Source organism: Emys orbicularis, chromosome 10 (assembly GCF_028017835.1).
Source record: "Emys orbicularis isolate rEmyOrb1 chromosome 10, rEmyOrb1.hap1, whole genome shotgun sequence".
NCBI classification, from domain to species: Eukaryota; Metazoa; Chordata; order Testudines; family Emydidae; genus Emys; species Emys orbicularis.
The window spans coordinates 77674605-77691057 of record NC_088692.1 but is presented as its reverse complement, the minus strand read 5'-3'; the positions used below and the strand labels follow the sequence as shown (position 1 = coordinate 77691057).

Here is a 16453-nt window from a genome sequence, read left to right as displayed (position 1 = left end):
TCATGTATTAGGCACTGTTGAGGCAGGACACGCTTCTCAATGGACTGAAGATCAGACCTGGTATGGTAAATTCCGTGTTCCTGTTCATTTGCTGATAAACCCCCCTTCCCTCCTACACACCCAGGATTTAGGGGATGTAATAATGCAGAGGAGCGGCTCAGAGACCTGCTCTGAATGTGCAGCGAGTGTTATCCAGCTTTATGTCAGCCCTTTGCCACATAATTAACCCAGATCCTGACACACTGACAGGTATACAACGCCTCTCCCCAGCTGCTGTGGGAAGGGAGCTGCCAGGCCTCTGACACACTGCAGTAGAATGCGGAAGGAAAATGTTCTGATGTGCACAAAGGGTCCCTGCCTTCTTCCTGCAAGTTACCTGGCTGTCTGGGGTGTCGGCCTCCTGGGATTTTTTTAGCAACATTGAAGGGCTACCAATTTAAGTTTCAGCAGCCGGCTTCCCTGCCCGGCAACAGGAGCAGGTACTTGGGTCATGCAGGAGTGTCTATGCACGGGGCTGGCTCTCTGCTACCTTTCCAATCTGTGCAGAGCCCAGAGTCGGATTCTCCAATCCCCGTCCCACTGACAACAGCCACCCGTCTCACACTCCCCTTCGGTTTGGATCATTTTGAAGTGTCCTAACAACCCGGGATCACCGACAAAGCACTCTGCAAAATTAACCGCTTTTAAAAAGTGTAGAACCCTCCCGTGTGCCCCAGTGCAAAAAGCACCTCGTCGGGTTACTGTGCTGTGCGCTCCTAGGACCGCTGGAAAACCCTGCTGGGGTCCTAGCACAAACTCCAGAGGAATCAGGTGGCAGGACAGGTCCGGCGCTCCCACTGCGCTCTGTTTAATTCAAGCTTGTGCCTCCTTAGGTAGTGGCAGCAACATCCATCTCCTGCAGCTCAACAGGCTTAATGCAGTGTCGATGGATACTTCATCTTTCTTACCATATTAAAACCAATCCCCTTCCCTCCCCACTCCCACAAACGAGAGCCCCGATGGAAAACGGCCATGACACAATAGGCCTCCACACCAGCACTTTTCTCAGCTCTGTTCTCCTTCAGTTGCTTGATTGCATGGCCATTCGAGTAGCTGCATCCCCTCCCAGCCTTCATTCTCAGGTCAGCCCTTTTCCCGTGCCCTGTGCCAGGGCAGGGCTGCAAAATACCCTTTGCAGGCTTTGGGTGGGGGCAGTAAGGAGCGAGGCTGGTAGCATTCGGTCACTGTGCAGACTCCAGCAGAGAGAAAGGGAGATGAATTCGACAGTGGCATCTAGGGAGGAAGTAAGAAAGAGAAAGCTCATTAATACCCAGGTCACTCATCTACCACAGCCATGAACATGTCCCTCCCACTCATGGGGGATCCCGTCTGGGCCTAATGAATCCCCAAGGGAGACGAGCGGCTCCACTCTCTCACTTGTCTGGAGAATCTCAAAAGGCTTTGTATTGTCAGCTCTTGTAAGTCCTGCTTCACTGCATCCCATTACGGGGCCACTGATGTAATGACAGCCCCGCCATTGATGGAAATGGGGTGGGGGACGTGACGGAATATACCCGGGTCCACACCCTGCACACTATTGTAATAAACTCTGTACTATGTACAGGGGTGGCTCTAGCTTTTTTGCCGCCCCAAGCATGGCAGGCAGGCGGCTTTCGGTGGCACGCCTGCGGGAGGTCCCCGGTCCCGCGGATTCGGCGGCTTGCCTGCGGGAGGTCCCCGGTCCTGCGGCTTCAGCGTACCCGCCGCCGAATTGCCGCCGAATCCGCAGGACCGGTGGACCTCCTGCAGGCAAGCCGCCGAAGGCTGCCTGACTGCCGCCCTCGCAGGAACCGGCAGGGCACCCCCCGGGGCTTGCTGCCCCAGGCACGTACTTGGAGCGCTGGTGCCTGGAGCCGCCGCTGACTACGTACACCTTGTGCGGTATCATCTGAAAACTCATAATTTGCTTGTCCTGATAAAATATGTGGGGCAACATTGTATGTGAAGTTATAGGATTCCACTGTACGGTGGTGGTAACACATGTTCCACACTGAGGTTGGCAGACAGGTCTGTCTCAAACAAAGGAATGTGTACTCTGCTAAATTTGCATTTAAGCAATAAATAGAGTCATCAAGCAGGAAGGGAAGCAAAGGATGCTCAACCAGGTGAGGAAAAAGCAGCAGGGAACATCCTTCCTTAGAGACTCTTTGTCTCAGCTGGAAATGTTTTTCAAGAAGGGGACTGATACTATAAAAAGGAGGGACAAACACCCCAAGACGACCCCTCTCTCTCCTCCTGCCCATCGCATTCACGGCACCAGAAGAGACCAAAGAAGCATTCGTTGAACTCTGAGAGAAGGGGTCCTGACCTAAGAAGTCTGGCCAGTAAGACTGCTGAAATCATATGGTGAGAATCTGATATAGTTTGTTAAGTTAGGTACCAGTTGTGTTTTAACTTTATTAACTACAAAGAGAGAGATTTTAGGTGAGTACAAGTAATGAGGCATGTAAGTTAGAAATGGTTACAAGAAAATAAACTTCTTTTATTGGAGTGGTTCTCAAACTGGGGCCACTGCATGTGTCGGGAAAGCCCCTGGCGGGCCGGGTCGGTTTGTTTACCTGCCAGGTCCACAGGTTCAGCCGATCGCGGCTTCCACTGGCCGCGGTTCGCTGCTCCAGGCCAATAGGGGCTGCGGGAAGCGGCAGACAGCAAATCCCTTGTCCCGCAGCCCCCATTGGCCTGGAGCGGCGAACTGCGGCCAGTGGAAGCCGCGATCGGCTGAACCTGCGGACCCGGCAGGTAAACAAACCGGCCCGGCCCACCAGGGGCTTTCCCTACACAAGTGGCGGCCCCAGTTTGAGAACCACTGTTTTATTGTTTTATCTGAAGCGTTTGGGAAACTCCATTTAGGGTGGCCAGTTGGGTGCATATTATTTCTATTAAACAGCTAAGAGACTTTATGTAAACTTGTATTGTCCAGGAGAAGGCTAGGCAGTGCAGGACATAAATTTCTGGGGGAAATCTAAGGCTGCAGTATAAGCAAGGCTGGTAAGTGCGATAGGTGTAGCTGGCTGGCTGCAGCACACACGCAGACATTGCTGGGAGTGATTTGCATGCTGGAGGCTGTTTGTGAGCCGTCCAGGCTGGAGGCTACAGCAGCAAAGCACTGCAAAGGGCATCCCAGGTTACACAGCAGAGGTGGCCCAGCTACTCATTAGTCTTCTAGATTGTACCCTGGGACTGGAGGCTCTGCATTCTCGGCTCACAACAGGTACAGACTGGGAGGCCTGGTCTGGAAACTCCCAGCAAAATTACACTGGAGCAAAAATGGAAGAAAAGTGGGAATTTTTTGGAGAGGGGGGGAAAATACTTCCTATTTTCCCACCAACCAGCTCTTAAAAAACCAATCACACAAGTTTCCAAGGGGCTCATACATACAGCCTGGGGCCAGACCTCAGGTTCTGCATGGAATGAACGAACCAGGTGTTTGTCTACCCAAACCCAGGCTTAGGAAAAGCTTGATTTTTATATACCTGGCTCTGCAGGCCAACCACTCCCTTCTGACTCTGCCAGATAAACAGGCTTTAGAGACAAACATCTGCTTGTACAGCGGCAGCAAGCTGCAGCCACTGCTTATCCTGCCTTTGCAATCCAGTGGAGGCAAATGAGTTTCCACATGAGACACTGTCAAAAATTAACTGTGACTTGGTAACTTTAGTAATTACAAGATGCTCAGCTGCTCTACAACTACATTAAGGCCTTGCCCAGAGAGGGGGTTAGCTACAGTATTTTAGGAATGGTCCATTTTTTAAATTGACCCTATGTAGCCACGCCCTGGGCAACTTTTATTAAGCTTTTGCAGGTTTTTGAACTGTGGTTTCTAGAGGCCCGAGAGTTCAAACAGGTCAGTCTAAAATAGCCAGCGTGCAAACACAGCAATGTCCATGCACAAGGAATTACAATCGGCCTCACTAGAAGATGAAACTGACTAAACTGCTTCACTGCTCCCAGCAGAGAGAGACGAGAAGGGATGAACAGTAAATTACATTTTATAAATGCTTGTAATCTAAGATGTAATTAAATAACCTTGGGAAGGAATTGTTACAGATATGAATCTCATTATGACTGAGATCCATTAAATTATAGCATAGCTTTTGAATTGGTACATAGAGGGCTCCTCACACAGGACAGATCAGTTGGAGAGAGAGACTTCTGTTCCTATACATCAGGGGTCGGCAACGTTCGGCACGCGGCTCGCCAGGGTAAGCACCCTGGCGGGCCGGGCCAGTTTTATTTACCTGCTGATGCGGCAGGTTCGGCCGATCGCGGCCCCCACTGGCCGTGGTTCGCCATCCCGGGCCAATGGGGGCGGCGAGAAGCCGCGGCCAGCACATCCCTCGCCCGCACCGCTTCCCACCGCCCCCATTGGCCCGGGACAGCGAACCGCGGCCAGTGTGGGCCGCGATCGGCCGAACCTGCCGCGTCAGCAGGTAAATAAAACTGGCCCGGCCCGCCAGGGTGCTTACCCTGGCGAGCCGCGTGCCGAACGTTGCCGATCCCTGCTATACATTCTCTCCTTTCAGTGTTACCCACTGATAGAGGAGCAAAGTTCTCCTTATTTGGTGTTGCGTTTGTTTAATGTTGACTGCTCAGCTTGATCTCCATTTCTATTACAGCACATTTCCAGTTTCCCCCAAACTGGGGCCGCCGCTTGTGTAGGGAAAGCCCCTGGCGGGCCGGGACGGTTTGTTTACCTGCCGCGTCCGCAGGTCCGGCCGATCGCGGCTCCCACTGGCCGCGGTTCGCTGCTCCAGGCCAATGGGAGCTGCTGGAAGCGGCGCGGGCTGAGGGACGTACTGGCTGCCGCTTCCAGCAGCTCCCATTGGCCTGGAGCAGCGAACCGCGGCCAGTGGGAGCCGCGATCGGCTGGAGCTGCGGACGCGGCAGATAAACACACCGGCCCGGCCCGCCAGGGGCTTTCCCTACACAAGCGGCGTCCCAAGTTTGGGAAACACCGTATTAAGCGGTTAACCCAGTTCCTGATTTGCATTTATACTGGAGGTTTTTGGAGTTTGCATTTGCCTCTTTGCATTGATTCTGCTAGTCATGATCTGATTCCCATAGAAGTGCCAAAAGTTGGCTAAGCCAATTTTATGTTGTCTTATTCTGTGTGTTTAATGAAGAAAGTTTCCATAAATATAATAAGGGGCGGGTGGGAGAGGAAAGGTGAGAGTTTTGTCTTAAAAGAAGTACTTGATTAAATCTCATCTGAGACACCAAATGGGAAGAGGGTGGATTGCCATGCTTATATAGCTCCTCCCCGCACAGCACTGACAAAAGTCTGGTATTTCATGGGTCACTGACCCTTGGAGGCACACAAATCAGCTGGAGGGCTCTGCGGTGGGAGAGATTAGGCTTTTGCTTTTTAAGCTGCTACTCATGGTTGATCCCTGGAATTACGGCTTGCGATCAGCACTAAATTATTGTCACACTGTATTCTTGGAGGGGGCACGGAGATCCTCGTTGAAAGGTAGGCTGATGCCAACCACCTGGGGCTTAAACATGGCCATATTGGAGGCCAAGCCTTCTGCAGGAAACAATTCATTGTTGTTATGTTTGTTATGTTTTAAATTAAAGCAGGGTTGGAGCTTTTGGGCCAGGCTTTTTCAGGGAGCTTTTCAAACGTATCAAGGGCCATTAGGTTCCCAAGTCCCACTGTGAGTTAGGTGCCTAACTTCCATTTGTGCCTTGGAAAAAACTCCCATTCGTGTGTCGGCACCTTCCAGCTCTTAACACGGGGTTAAAAAGCCTGGTGCTGGTGCTTTACAAACCCATGGGTTTGATTTCTGGGCTTGGTCTCACGCCCCTGGATCAACTGTGTTTGACAGTGGAGGAAGCACATTGTGTCCCTGTAGGGTCACTCAAAACCACCCCTCTAGACGAATAAGAGGTGGTACTGATGGACTCCTTGCTATGCTTTCCTTGCTCCGAGTGGAGGGGACTGCAAGGATGGATTGTGAGAAAATCCTCAGGGCTCCAACCAGGATCACAGGGAAACCTTCTAGACAAATAAGAATTAGCAGCCAAAGATGGCAAAAGTTCCATTTGGCCTCTAAAGGACAAGCACGGCTTACCCTTTGGTTTGGTACGTACCAGGGTGGAGAGAGAAGGACCAGGGGGTAGGTGCTTCTTATTGAGAACTCTGGTCCATGGGACTGCATAAAGGGCAGTAGCAATCAAACCCCTGCTATGAGGTACAGCAGAGAGGGGACTGGGCCAAAACACTCCACAAGTTCAAAAGGATTAAAAGTCTATGGGTGGCAGGCTCCTCCCAAGACGGAAAAAACAGGAAGTGCCTCTGAACAGAGCTTTCCGAAGAGAATGGGTCAGATTCTCTGGCCTGTCCTGCCCCTGCGGAGCAAAGGGAGTGGAATGCAGCTGGCTCTTCCTTGCACTTCCCAGTGAGCCAGAAGAACCAGCCCCTCATCACCCCCAGCCACACTCTGCTTCTCCCAGTGTAGAGAGTGGATCAGGGAGTGGGAGGAATTCAGAGCGGGTACAGCAGAAGAATGCTGCATTCTGGCTGTCCCTGCTTGGTGGATGGTCCTTAGGGGGCACAGCCAGCTGGCTTACTTTACACCCCAGCTTTCCTAATCTACACTGGGGCTGGGGACAGCATAGAATCCCATATTCAGGAAGCTGCAACTGACCCCCATGAACCCCCCAACGTTCGCAGTGGGAATACAGACCAATACATGTCATGTCCTGGAGACATCCTCTCCAGATTCCTAACAGCATTTGGGATCAACCAAATTAGAGACCAATTCCCAGAGCACCCTTCCCAGCTTTTGCCCAGGGCCCAGTATAGGTCAGGGCAAAGTGTACAGCTGATGCACTGTGGGGTACACATGGAGGGCAAACCTTTTCCAGCATGGGCTTCACTCTCAACTCTCAGTGTGCTTTGACTTAAGGAGCTGTCAGACCCCCAGGACAGAGGACGCAACAACAAATTAGTTTAAAAAATAATGGGCTGAAAAAGCTAAAATATATCAGGGACAGGGACACCTGGTTAGCATGCCTGCGCTTTTAAATGTCTTATTTCTTTGGGTTACTAATAACCCATCAGAGGTTAGCCAAAAACCTTTAATTCTCTACATTGAATTTACAGTGGCTCTTTGCAGATCACTCATCTTGAATAATGTGGCCGTGCTAGTCATTTTCACTTCCTGGTTTTCATGCACTAGTTCGAGATTGCAGACAACTGGGGAATGTTTAAACCTAAAAACTGTTCTGTCTAGAAAGTTTTAAATTGAATTAAAAAAAAATCACAAAGAAAACTGCCCTTGTTAGTGGGTTTGGCGCATGCAGGGCATAAACTCCCTATCCCTTGCAGAGATCCAGAGACTTGAGCAAAATTGAATTCAGTAGACAAAGCATCACAGTCCAGCCAATGCAATCCCTAGCCCCATTCCCACTTGGGTGGCTGGCATGGAGGTTTACTGTTCACTAGCTCACTGAGAAAATTAATTTTCAGCTCTAGGATGGCTCTTGAGGGGAGGCCCCATTGCCCCGAGCTGAAAATGATGGAGTCCTCATACTCTTTGCTGCGATATTTAATAGCCGAGTGGCAGTTAATTACATTACTGAGCCACCGCGACAGATGCTAGGCAACCCGTGAGGAGGGTATTTGGAAAAGCCATTATCATTCAGCGCAGGGAATGCACAGTACAATCCCATGTTAACCCCTCACATCCTTGCTGTGCCCTACAAAATGGTGCAGCCGGGTCAAAGCCAGACACGTCTCAGAATCCTACAGCAGCTCAGTGTTTTGGGTGCTTTTTCCATCATGCACCAAATGTCTATGAAAAGCAGGCAGCGGGCAAGTGGGGCAGCAGTGCCAGCAGCTCCTTTGATGGGGAAACACTGGAAGGCTGCTGTAATACCACCCTGTTGCATTTCCCCCCTGACATGTCTGTGACACTAAGCGTCAGGGGAAACAAGAGGGCGTTACAGTGTTTGGGCACCATTCTTCCCTCCAGGTGTAAAATGAACTTCAAAATAAAAGGAGGATTTCAGTGCAGATGAAGATCCTCTCTGGAGTCCCTCATCCACCTTCTTGGGATGAAAACCCTATAGAGGAAATTTGCCAATCCCCGCAGGAGATGCTTCCAGGTTCTCTCATTTGGCTTTTAACAGGCTTCCAAACTCACATGCAGACATCCCAGCGGTAGAGGAATCTGTGCAGTCAGTGCCAGAAGTGGTGCTAGATTTGCTGCAAAGGCAGCATTATTCCCCAGGGAGTGATGCCCAGATCAATACTTGGATCATGACATGCAATGGGAGGGATTTTAGGAAGTGCCACCTTTCACCGGGGAACTGCATCCTGGCACAGACTGAGCAGATGCCGATATACACAGGTTGGTGATTTTAAGGTTAAACCATAGACCAAAATCTTGCAATCGGCATAGCAGCCAAATGGCCCACTGTAGATGAGTGGGTGGGAGCCAGCTGCCAGGCTTCCTGTCCAAGTTTCCACTGTCCCTCATTTCAAACAGTGCTTTCCCTGTTACTCAACCAACTGGGGAAAATAGCCTCAGAATGTATGTACCTGGGGTCAAATATCAACGTCTTTCACAGCCCGTCCCTGTATGCACACACAGCAGCGCAGCAAATGCATTTTTCTTCGGGTTATTACATTCCCTTCCCTCCCACTCATGTCTCACACAGGAGTCTGGTGGGTTTCAATTTGATAGGGGACCGCTCTGGTGACAAATCTACATCTGATCCCTGGAAATGTGCCGTGGCTTCTGTGCTTCTCCTGCCCAGGGCCGGCTCCAGGTATTTTGCCGCCCCAAGCAAAAAAAAAAAAAAAAAAAAAAAAAGCCGGAGTGCCGCGGCCGAAGCAAAGTGCCGCCCCAAAGGGCCGGAGTGCCGCCCCTTGAAAGGTGCCGCCCCAAGCACATGCTTGGAATGCTGGTGCCTAGAGCCAGCCCTGCTCCTGCCTTATCCACTGAACGATACACACAATATAATTTGTTTTACCCCTCACTGACATCCATGCCCTCCCTCCCAGCATGCCAAGGGTTAAGTCATTTTAATACCTACCTATCAGCATGAAACACTTACCCAGATGCTAGCACAGGGACAGACTATCTATGCCGTTCTGAAGTGCTCATCACCACAGTGTCTACCCTACCAGAAGGTGTTGAATACAAGTACTATTAGAGACATGATTGAAACATATTCTCTGTCTTGCCCTGGGATACAAGTGGATGAGGTGCACTCTAAGCCTCCAAGATACTGAAGGGGCCAGCTTGAAATAATTATGGTATGAGAGCAGAGGGGTATCAACATACAATGCCCTGGGCCTGCTCAGCCTTCTATCTGTTTACACCTCTCTGTTTCAAATGTAAATACAGGGAAACGGTGGCGTTCCCAGGAGCAAGTCTAGATCCAGCTGTCTTGATATGGGGTGTGGATGCAGATTTTAGGCGGTGGAGGTGAAGTATCAGGTTAAAAATATATATAATCTTACCCGGTTAAGCGTCTGAATTCTGGGCCCAAGCCAATGCCTCTCAAGCTGGCAAGTGCTTCCATGTACTGACGAAAGCCGTGGGGATGAGTGAGTACGGCACTGTTGTTATACAGTTCCACGTGTCCGAGGTAGGGTCATAACAATCCAGCGTTTTACACCTCTGCGTCCCAAAGTAACCCCCCACCACGTAAAGCTTATTCCCCGAGGCCAAGGCGTGGCATGACATGCGCTTGGCAGTCATGTCCCCGATCCGCGTCCACTGGTCCGTTTCACAGTCGAAGCGGTAGGCGGACGCAGCTGTGAATTCAGTGTCCCCGCCCATGATGAAAATCTGGCTGCCTAGAACAGCGGCGGCAGTGTAGCGCCAAGGCTGGGGGCACTCTGCTTTGATCGCCCACCGGTTCACGACAGGATCGTAGCACTGGACTTTGGACACCATGTCCCGGTGGATGCTGGTCCCGCCAAAGACAAAAAGCTTCAGCCTAGCACTGACCACTGCAGCGTTGCTGACTCCATCCCTTAGAGGGGCCACCATGGTCCATTTGTTGGAGGCAGGGTCATACTTCTCTACCTGCTTCAAGGAAACAGAAGGAGATGCCGGAAAGACGCCAGCCACCGCAGTGTGCCCACCGACCACGTAGAGGCAGTTCTCCAGTTCAGCTGAGCCATGCCCAAACCTAGCTATCAGCATGGGAGCAGCTTTGGACCATTCCTCATGAACGGTGTCATACACCCAGACGTCTTTGGAGACCCCATTCTCCGAGCCCCGCCCGCCGGTGACATAGACTTTGCAGCCAATGGCACAGGCACTAAACTCTTTCCTTGGGCTTGGCAGGTCTGCTTTGGGGATGATCTCTTTTGCCTTTTGATCCACCTGGTAGATCTTATCACACATAAAGGTCTGCCCGCCCAGGATCAGCAAGGTGTGCCCGGCTTTGCGGGGCCTGGCACAGGGGCTGGTGACCACCCCGTCATTCTGGAGGATCTTCTTCTTGCAGAGCATGGCTTCGTCCATGATGAGCTTGTTCCTCTCATCTGCCATGATCAGGTCCTCGCACGCCATGGCTTCCTTGAGGCACTTGGAAGGCAACAAGGCCAGACGCACGTTCCTCAGCAGCTCTGGGAGATCCACCTTCCGCTTGTCCAAGTCATACTTCACCCACTGAATGATGGCCCTGAAGACCTTCTCCTCATCCTCTATCTCCAGCTCGTCACTGGAGATCAGGTCCAGCAGGGTGTCCTTGGAGAGGTTGTTGAAATCCTCGCTCTTGTGCACTGTTTCAAAGTTGACCAGGCACATCCTCCAGGACAGCTCGTAGAGTCTGCGGCACTGATGAACGTCTGAGAGCAGCATCATGCCCAGGCAGTTGGAAGGGTAGAGGTTCTTCTCGAGAAACTCGGCCGCTGCGTCTCGGACGTCGTGGAACTGCAGCATGTCCCCAGCCTCCAGCAGGGACTCTGCGTTCTCCTCATTGATGATGATCTGGGAGGAGTACGCGAAGTCCAGCAGCAGCTCCAGCACCTCTGGGTGGAGGCTATCATGGAAATTCACCTCATCGTCCAGGCTCTCCCGCAGGCCGTTGCTGAACATGGCCTCGAAATAGCTGCTGGAGGCAGCCAGCACAGCACGATGGCACAGGAAGGACCTGTTCCCGGCCCAGAGGGTGACGTCAGTGAATACGCAGCGCTTCCGGAAGGTGTTGAGATGGGACAGGACGCAGTCTGGGTGGGAGGTTTTGTGGAAAAGCAAGATGTTCATAGAGCCGGTGCTCGTTCGGGATTTACGGTTCTCGTGGACGCTGACCGACATGATGACAGCAGCACAGTCTGCTAAGGAGCGAACAGAAAATAAACGAATTAGTGGTGCTTATAGATGAGAGAAACCGACAGCACTATCTAGAGCCAGCAGTAGAGTGTGGGCATCTTCTGTGCTAAATTCCCTCTCCCTATTGATCTGCCAACACACCTCAAACCTACTCTGGTGTCCCAGCACTGGGTCCTTCCCAATTCTGCCAGTGCTCCTGAGTCCTGACCTGCAGCACCCCCCAGATATTCCAGCCACAGAGCACCCTGTAAGTCTCGCTTATTCTTCTAAAATTTAATTTTGGGTAATCATGGCAGAAACAGAGAATTCTGCACTTTGGCATCAACAAGGAATAAGCGAAATGCAGCAACCAAAGCCCCAAACTAAATGGCAAATTTTCTCAACAGCCCCTGGAGGGCAAACACATAAACCACGCAATGTTTATTTTTCCTTGTTAAAGAGAACAGTCTATTTAGGGTAAAGGGTTCTGGCCTGTTCTTGGCTCAGTTCATGTCATGTTGGCTTCTGGTGGCGAGCTTATTACAGGTTTAGGAAAGGCGATTGCAACCGTATTCATTTATGGAGTATCTAGCTATTAGAGGGAACCAAAGATTTCAACAGACTTTGCAAAACCCTTCTAATTCTAGTTTCTGGCTGATGAGTCCCAGCAGACTCTTCCACATGACTCATCTACTTTGTAGAACAGGCAGGTTTCAGGGAATATGACAAAGCTCAGTGTCGACGTTCCTGCTTGGGCTGGAACCCGGGCTCTGAGACCCGGTGAGGGGGATAGGGCTTAGAGCCTGGACTCCAGCCTGTGAGAATGTCTACACTGCTCTTTTTAGCCCCATAGTGCAAACCCAAGTCAGTTGACCCGGGCTCTGAGACTCGCTGCTGCTGGGTTTTTTGCAGTGTAGACATACCCACAATGGCCTTTGGGGGAGAGAAACTGAGTTTGGACGATGGAATCTGATAAGTTGCTTGGCCTAAAACAGTGTTTCTCAAACTGGGGCTGCCGCTTGTGTAGGGAAAGCCCCTGGCGGGCCGGGCTGGTTTGTTTACCTGCCCCGTCCGCAGGTTTGGCCAATCGCGGCTCCCACTGGCCGCGGTTCGCTGCTCCAGGCCAATGGGAGCTGCTGGAAGTGGCGTGGGCCGAGGGACGTACTGGCCGCCGCTTCCAGCAGCTCCCATTGGCCTGGAGCAGCGAACCGCGGCCAGTGGGAGCCGTGATTGGCCGGACCTGCGGATGCGGCAGGTAAACAAACCGGCCTGGCCCGCCAGGGGCTTTCCCTACACAAGCGGCGGCCCCAGTTTGAGAAACACTGGCCTAAAATATCCAAGGCTGCATTTTCAGTCAGTCTGCATTCTTCCACCTGCATCCAATGCGCAGGCACAACTATGTAAATGATCCTATTCTGAAAGTGTAAATCAGATAATCGGTAGGCTGACTGATAGCCTCTGTTTTTTGTATGTTTACAAAATACAAATCAAAGACTGGAAAATTTAGTCCATAATTTACAAAGTAAATGCAGAAGGCACATCCATCAGCGTTGCTGGAAAATAACATGTTTAAGAGAGAAATTGCAAGTCACTAAAAGCCAGTCTGTCAGTTGCAAAGAATATAAGAAGAGCTAAAGAATACAGCTTGGAAAAGAGATTTAGAGAGACAGACAGACAAGTCTGCAGCCGCACAGATGCAGCTTCAGTCTGACAAACCACACCCCCCTTTACTTCATTGAGCAACCAGCTCATAGGTCAAAGCCCCAAAACAAAACCCCACAACTGCCATCCTGTCATCCCATTACAAACATCCTGTTGCTACAGCACCCCCCCCACCCCCGCCAGTGTCTAATATTAAGGGCTTGTAACAAACATTAAGAGGTGACACTGTCTTACCAAAAGTCAAGCATTGTTTTATTTCATTTTGCAAAAAAACAAAACACACACACAGCTAGAGTCTGGGTTTAGGGAGCAGGCAGATAAGTCCAAACATGATAGATAGAAATGGGGCCAAGTTGCAAAGGTCAGATGCAGATCTGGGTTCACACTGCTCCAAAGTACAGGGATATTTGCTCTTTAAATGCATATCCACAGGCTGCGTCTGACAGTGGTTTCCAGACAGTAGGTAAGGGCTGTAAAGACTGCACTCAGTGCAAATAGATTGCTCTTCTTCAATTAGATTTTGCTGGGAGTGAAGACAGAAACAAACTGGGCAAGTATCAGGATCTTGGGAAGGCAGACCTAATTCAGAAGCAAGCTTATTTACTTTAAAGTAGTGTCCAACTATGACCCCCCCCCTCCATACCAGAGCTGCTCTTCCCTTTTTCACCTCTTCCGCCCTAAAAACCTCTCTCTGTAATTATTGTTCTGCTTTTTTAGCTAGGGACAAGGTTACACCATAAGTCAGGCCCCAAAATCATGAAACATAAAAAAATGTTGGTTTAAAAGAATGATTTGGGGAGCTTTTTATTTGCCTTCTAGTTGTATGAGCCTTAAGCATGCACTCAGCTCACATTGTCAAGCTTTTCTCTGTAATCACAAAGGTTAGACACTTAGCTTTCATGGGGGGAGAGGGAGGCAAGAGTGAGATTCTCATGACACCCCTCGATTCCAGCAGTTGGGACATTAAGAAAAAGCACCAAGTATCGCAAGGGTTGGAAAAACACTGAATTAATAAAATCCTCTGTTCGTCATGAAGCCAACAGGTCCCTGCCCTCGCAAGTCAGCTAGATCAGAGTACGGTCTCAACACTGCTAATGGAGCTCACGGTTCCGAGTCAGCTGCTAGGCTCTGAGACATCCAACCCAGGGGAGACAGTCAAATCCACAGCTCATGTCGGAAGAGACAACAAACCCTGGATGACAAGTGGGTCGTGTACTCATGCTTTGCTGGCTTCATGAGAGGGATAGTGCATAGCACGCCCTGTGATTTACAGGACAGGAGTCAAGCAAGGAATTCTGAATAACCCACTGTGGGTGAGAGGCGGTGACCTCTCCGAGGCCAATGGCAGGTTAGCAGCCCCACAGGACACAAAGCTGAGACACTGACCTCCCAGAAACTCTGAAGCAGTTCAACACTCCCATGCTTCACAGAGCCTGGCTGCAGATAAGCCAGACACAGGCTCAACCACAAGCTGCCCAGACACTTTCCAATGCCTCAAACAGAATTATTCCTATTGATTAGAATTTATTTATGTTTTGAGTTGTGTGTTTTCTGCCTCTCCCTGCCTCCCTTACAGCGTTCTGCAGGGCAGACGTAAATGGGCCAAGTTATAGGCCCCGAGGAAGTCTCCCTAGACTTCCCAGTCCCCAAACAGTACAATGTAAATAACGCAGAGTCACTGCGGCTGTGGGATCTTTGACCCAAATCATGCCGCTATTGATTATATTTTTATTCAACATTCTCAGATTTCTAGCAAATATCCCCAAGGTCCCAGGCTGAGGCCGCAATACTCATTTGACTTGTGAGCAGAGGCAATTTTCAATGCAGGGCTCCAGAACTGGGCAGGAAATCACATTATTAAGTGGTTGAGCTGAGCTGCAAGGGGAAATGTTCTAGCATCTTCAGGATGCTTATTCTACACCCACCTCAGGGCTAGTACAAATTTCTAAGGGTTAATGTGGATTCTGGTGACACAATTTTACAGCACCAAACTCAGAGATGCTGAAACTAGCAGTGCTGGAAGCGGATTCCATTATATACAGGGTTTACAGTTTGGTTCAACGGCTCTCAGCACCCCCACAATACAAATTGTTCCAGCGCCCCTGGCCAAACTGAGGAATACAAATGAAACATTTATGAGTCTGCTAAAAGCTATTGATTCCAGCTCCCATTCCTCCACCCTCAGAAAATACCCTCCCAATCTATTGCTTCCTTTGAAGACCAGACGTGAGCAGTGAGTGGATGTGTTAATTTTCCGCAGATAATCAAACCAAATGTTAAGCAATTCACACAGAACAGCCATAGAAACAAAGAGAAGAGCCCAGAAGGGGAAAGGGACAAGGATAACTTTTCCAGAGCCTTATATAGGCTCCTATTACCCCCCACCCCGTGTCCCGATTTTTCACATTTGCTGTCTGGTCACCCTAAGCATATGCTTACTATTAAGCACATCCTTAAGTGCTTTGCTGAAGCAGAAACTTATAGAGCAGCATTTGGCCCTAGGCTATGACGGAACCAGTGGGGGCCGCGATCGGCCGAACCTGCCGCGTCAGCAGGTAAATAAACTGGCCCGGCCCGCCAGTGTGCTTACCCTGGCGAGCCGCGTGCCGAACGTTGCCGACCCCTGCTATAGAGCTACCAAAGTAAGATGGGACGCTCCAGATTAGGAATATTTTGCACACAGAAACCTGCCAGTGTCCCTTTCCAACCTCCCACCTGCTACGCAAAGCTCAAAGGGCTATCTGAGAGCACAGCAGCCAGCGCCCTCGGGGTAGGACAGGGGCAGTCATTAGAATGGAAGCTACAGCTCAAATAGCAGAGGACCTGACCTGAGCAAAGTGGGCCTGGAATGCACTCATATGTTGCAGTCATTTTGTTCTTTTAAAGGGAGTTATAAAAAATAAATAATGATGGCACTGTCTTCACAGGATCTCAGGGCAGGCGGAGGCAGACGGAGGCCCTTGTTCCATATAGATGAGGGCCTGGGAACATCAGCCTTTTTGTCAGATAGCCAAGGCTGTCTGCTGGCTAGAATATTTCCCTGGCTCTGGTCAGTCTCAGTCTAGTAGATCTAGGAAAGACAGAGTTCTTACAACACAGCAGCATGGGGAGGGGGCTTTGGACAGCCTTTCACACACCCGTTCAGGGAGGAAAGCACCCATGGCAGCAACCCAAGACAAAGATGAAAGTTAACTGAGTCACGGGGAGGGCAGGCACCCCTGATTCCAGAGCACAAATAAAAGTATCTCAAGAGTCCCTGGAGACGACAAAAGCCAGACTAGAGAACCAGGGAGAAAGGTGAGACCTAGAACTCTGATTCTCACACCTGCTGTGGCTACTTAAAGCCGCTATGGTGGCATCAAGAAAGTGGAACTGTTGTGTAAAGGGGCTTCCCTGGTGGTGCTGGGATAATGGAGCATCCCTACATCCCACCTTGCAACCCGATCGATACTAGAGGTGACTTGGGGGTGGAG

General features: G+C 50.5%; 1 protein-coding gene across 2 annotated transcripts; it reads right to left on the bottom strand.

Moving 5' to 3' along the window:
* Nucleotides 1-9554: 9554 nt before the first annotated feature.
* Nucleotides 9555-11324, bottom strand: KLHL25 (kelch like family member 25). Of its 2 annotated transcripts, XM_065412437.1 has the most exons (2): nt 11227-11324; nt 9555-11160 (listed from the first exon to the last, which is right to left on the bottom strand). In XM_065412437.1, the coding sequence occupies exons 1-2, from the start codon at nt 11322-11324 to the stop codon at nt 9555-9557; spliced, it is 1704 nt and encodes a 567-aa protein (XP_065268509.1). The 2 variants fall into 2 exon arrangements, with proteins under 2 accessions (XP_065268509.1, XP_065268507.1); XM_065412435.1 differs by having other exon boundaries at nt 9555-11324.
* Between the last annotated feature and the right edge of the window lie 5129 nt (nt 11325-16453).

Coding starts and splice junctions, on each gene's coding strand:
- KLHL25 (XM_065412435.1), bottom strand. CDS start 11,324: ATGTCGGTCAGCGTCCACGAGAACCGTAAATCCCGAACGAGCACCGGC.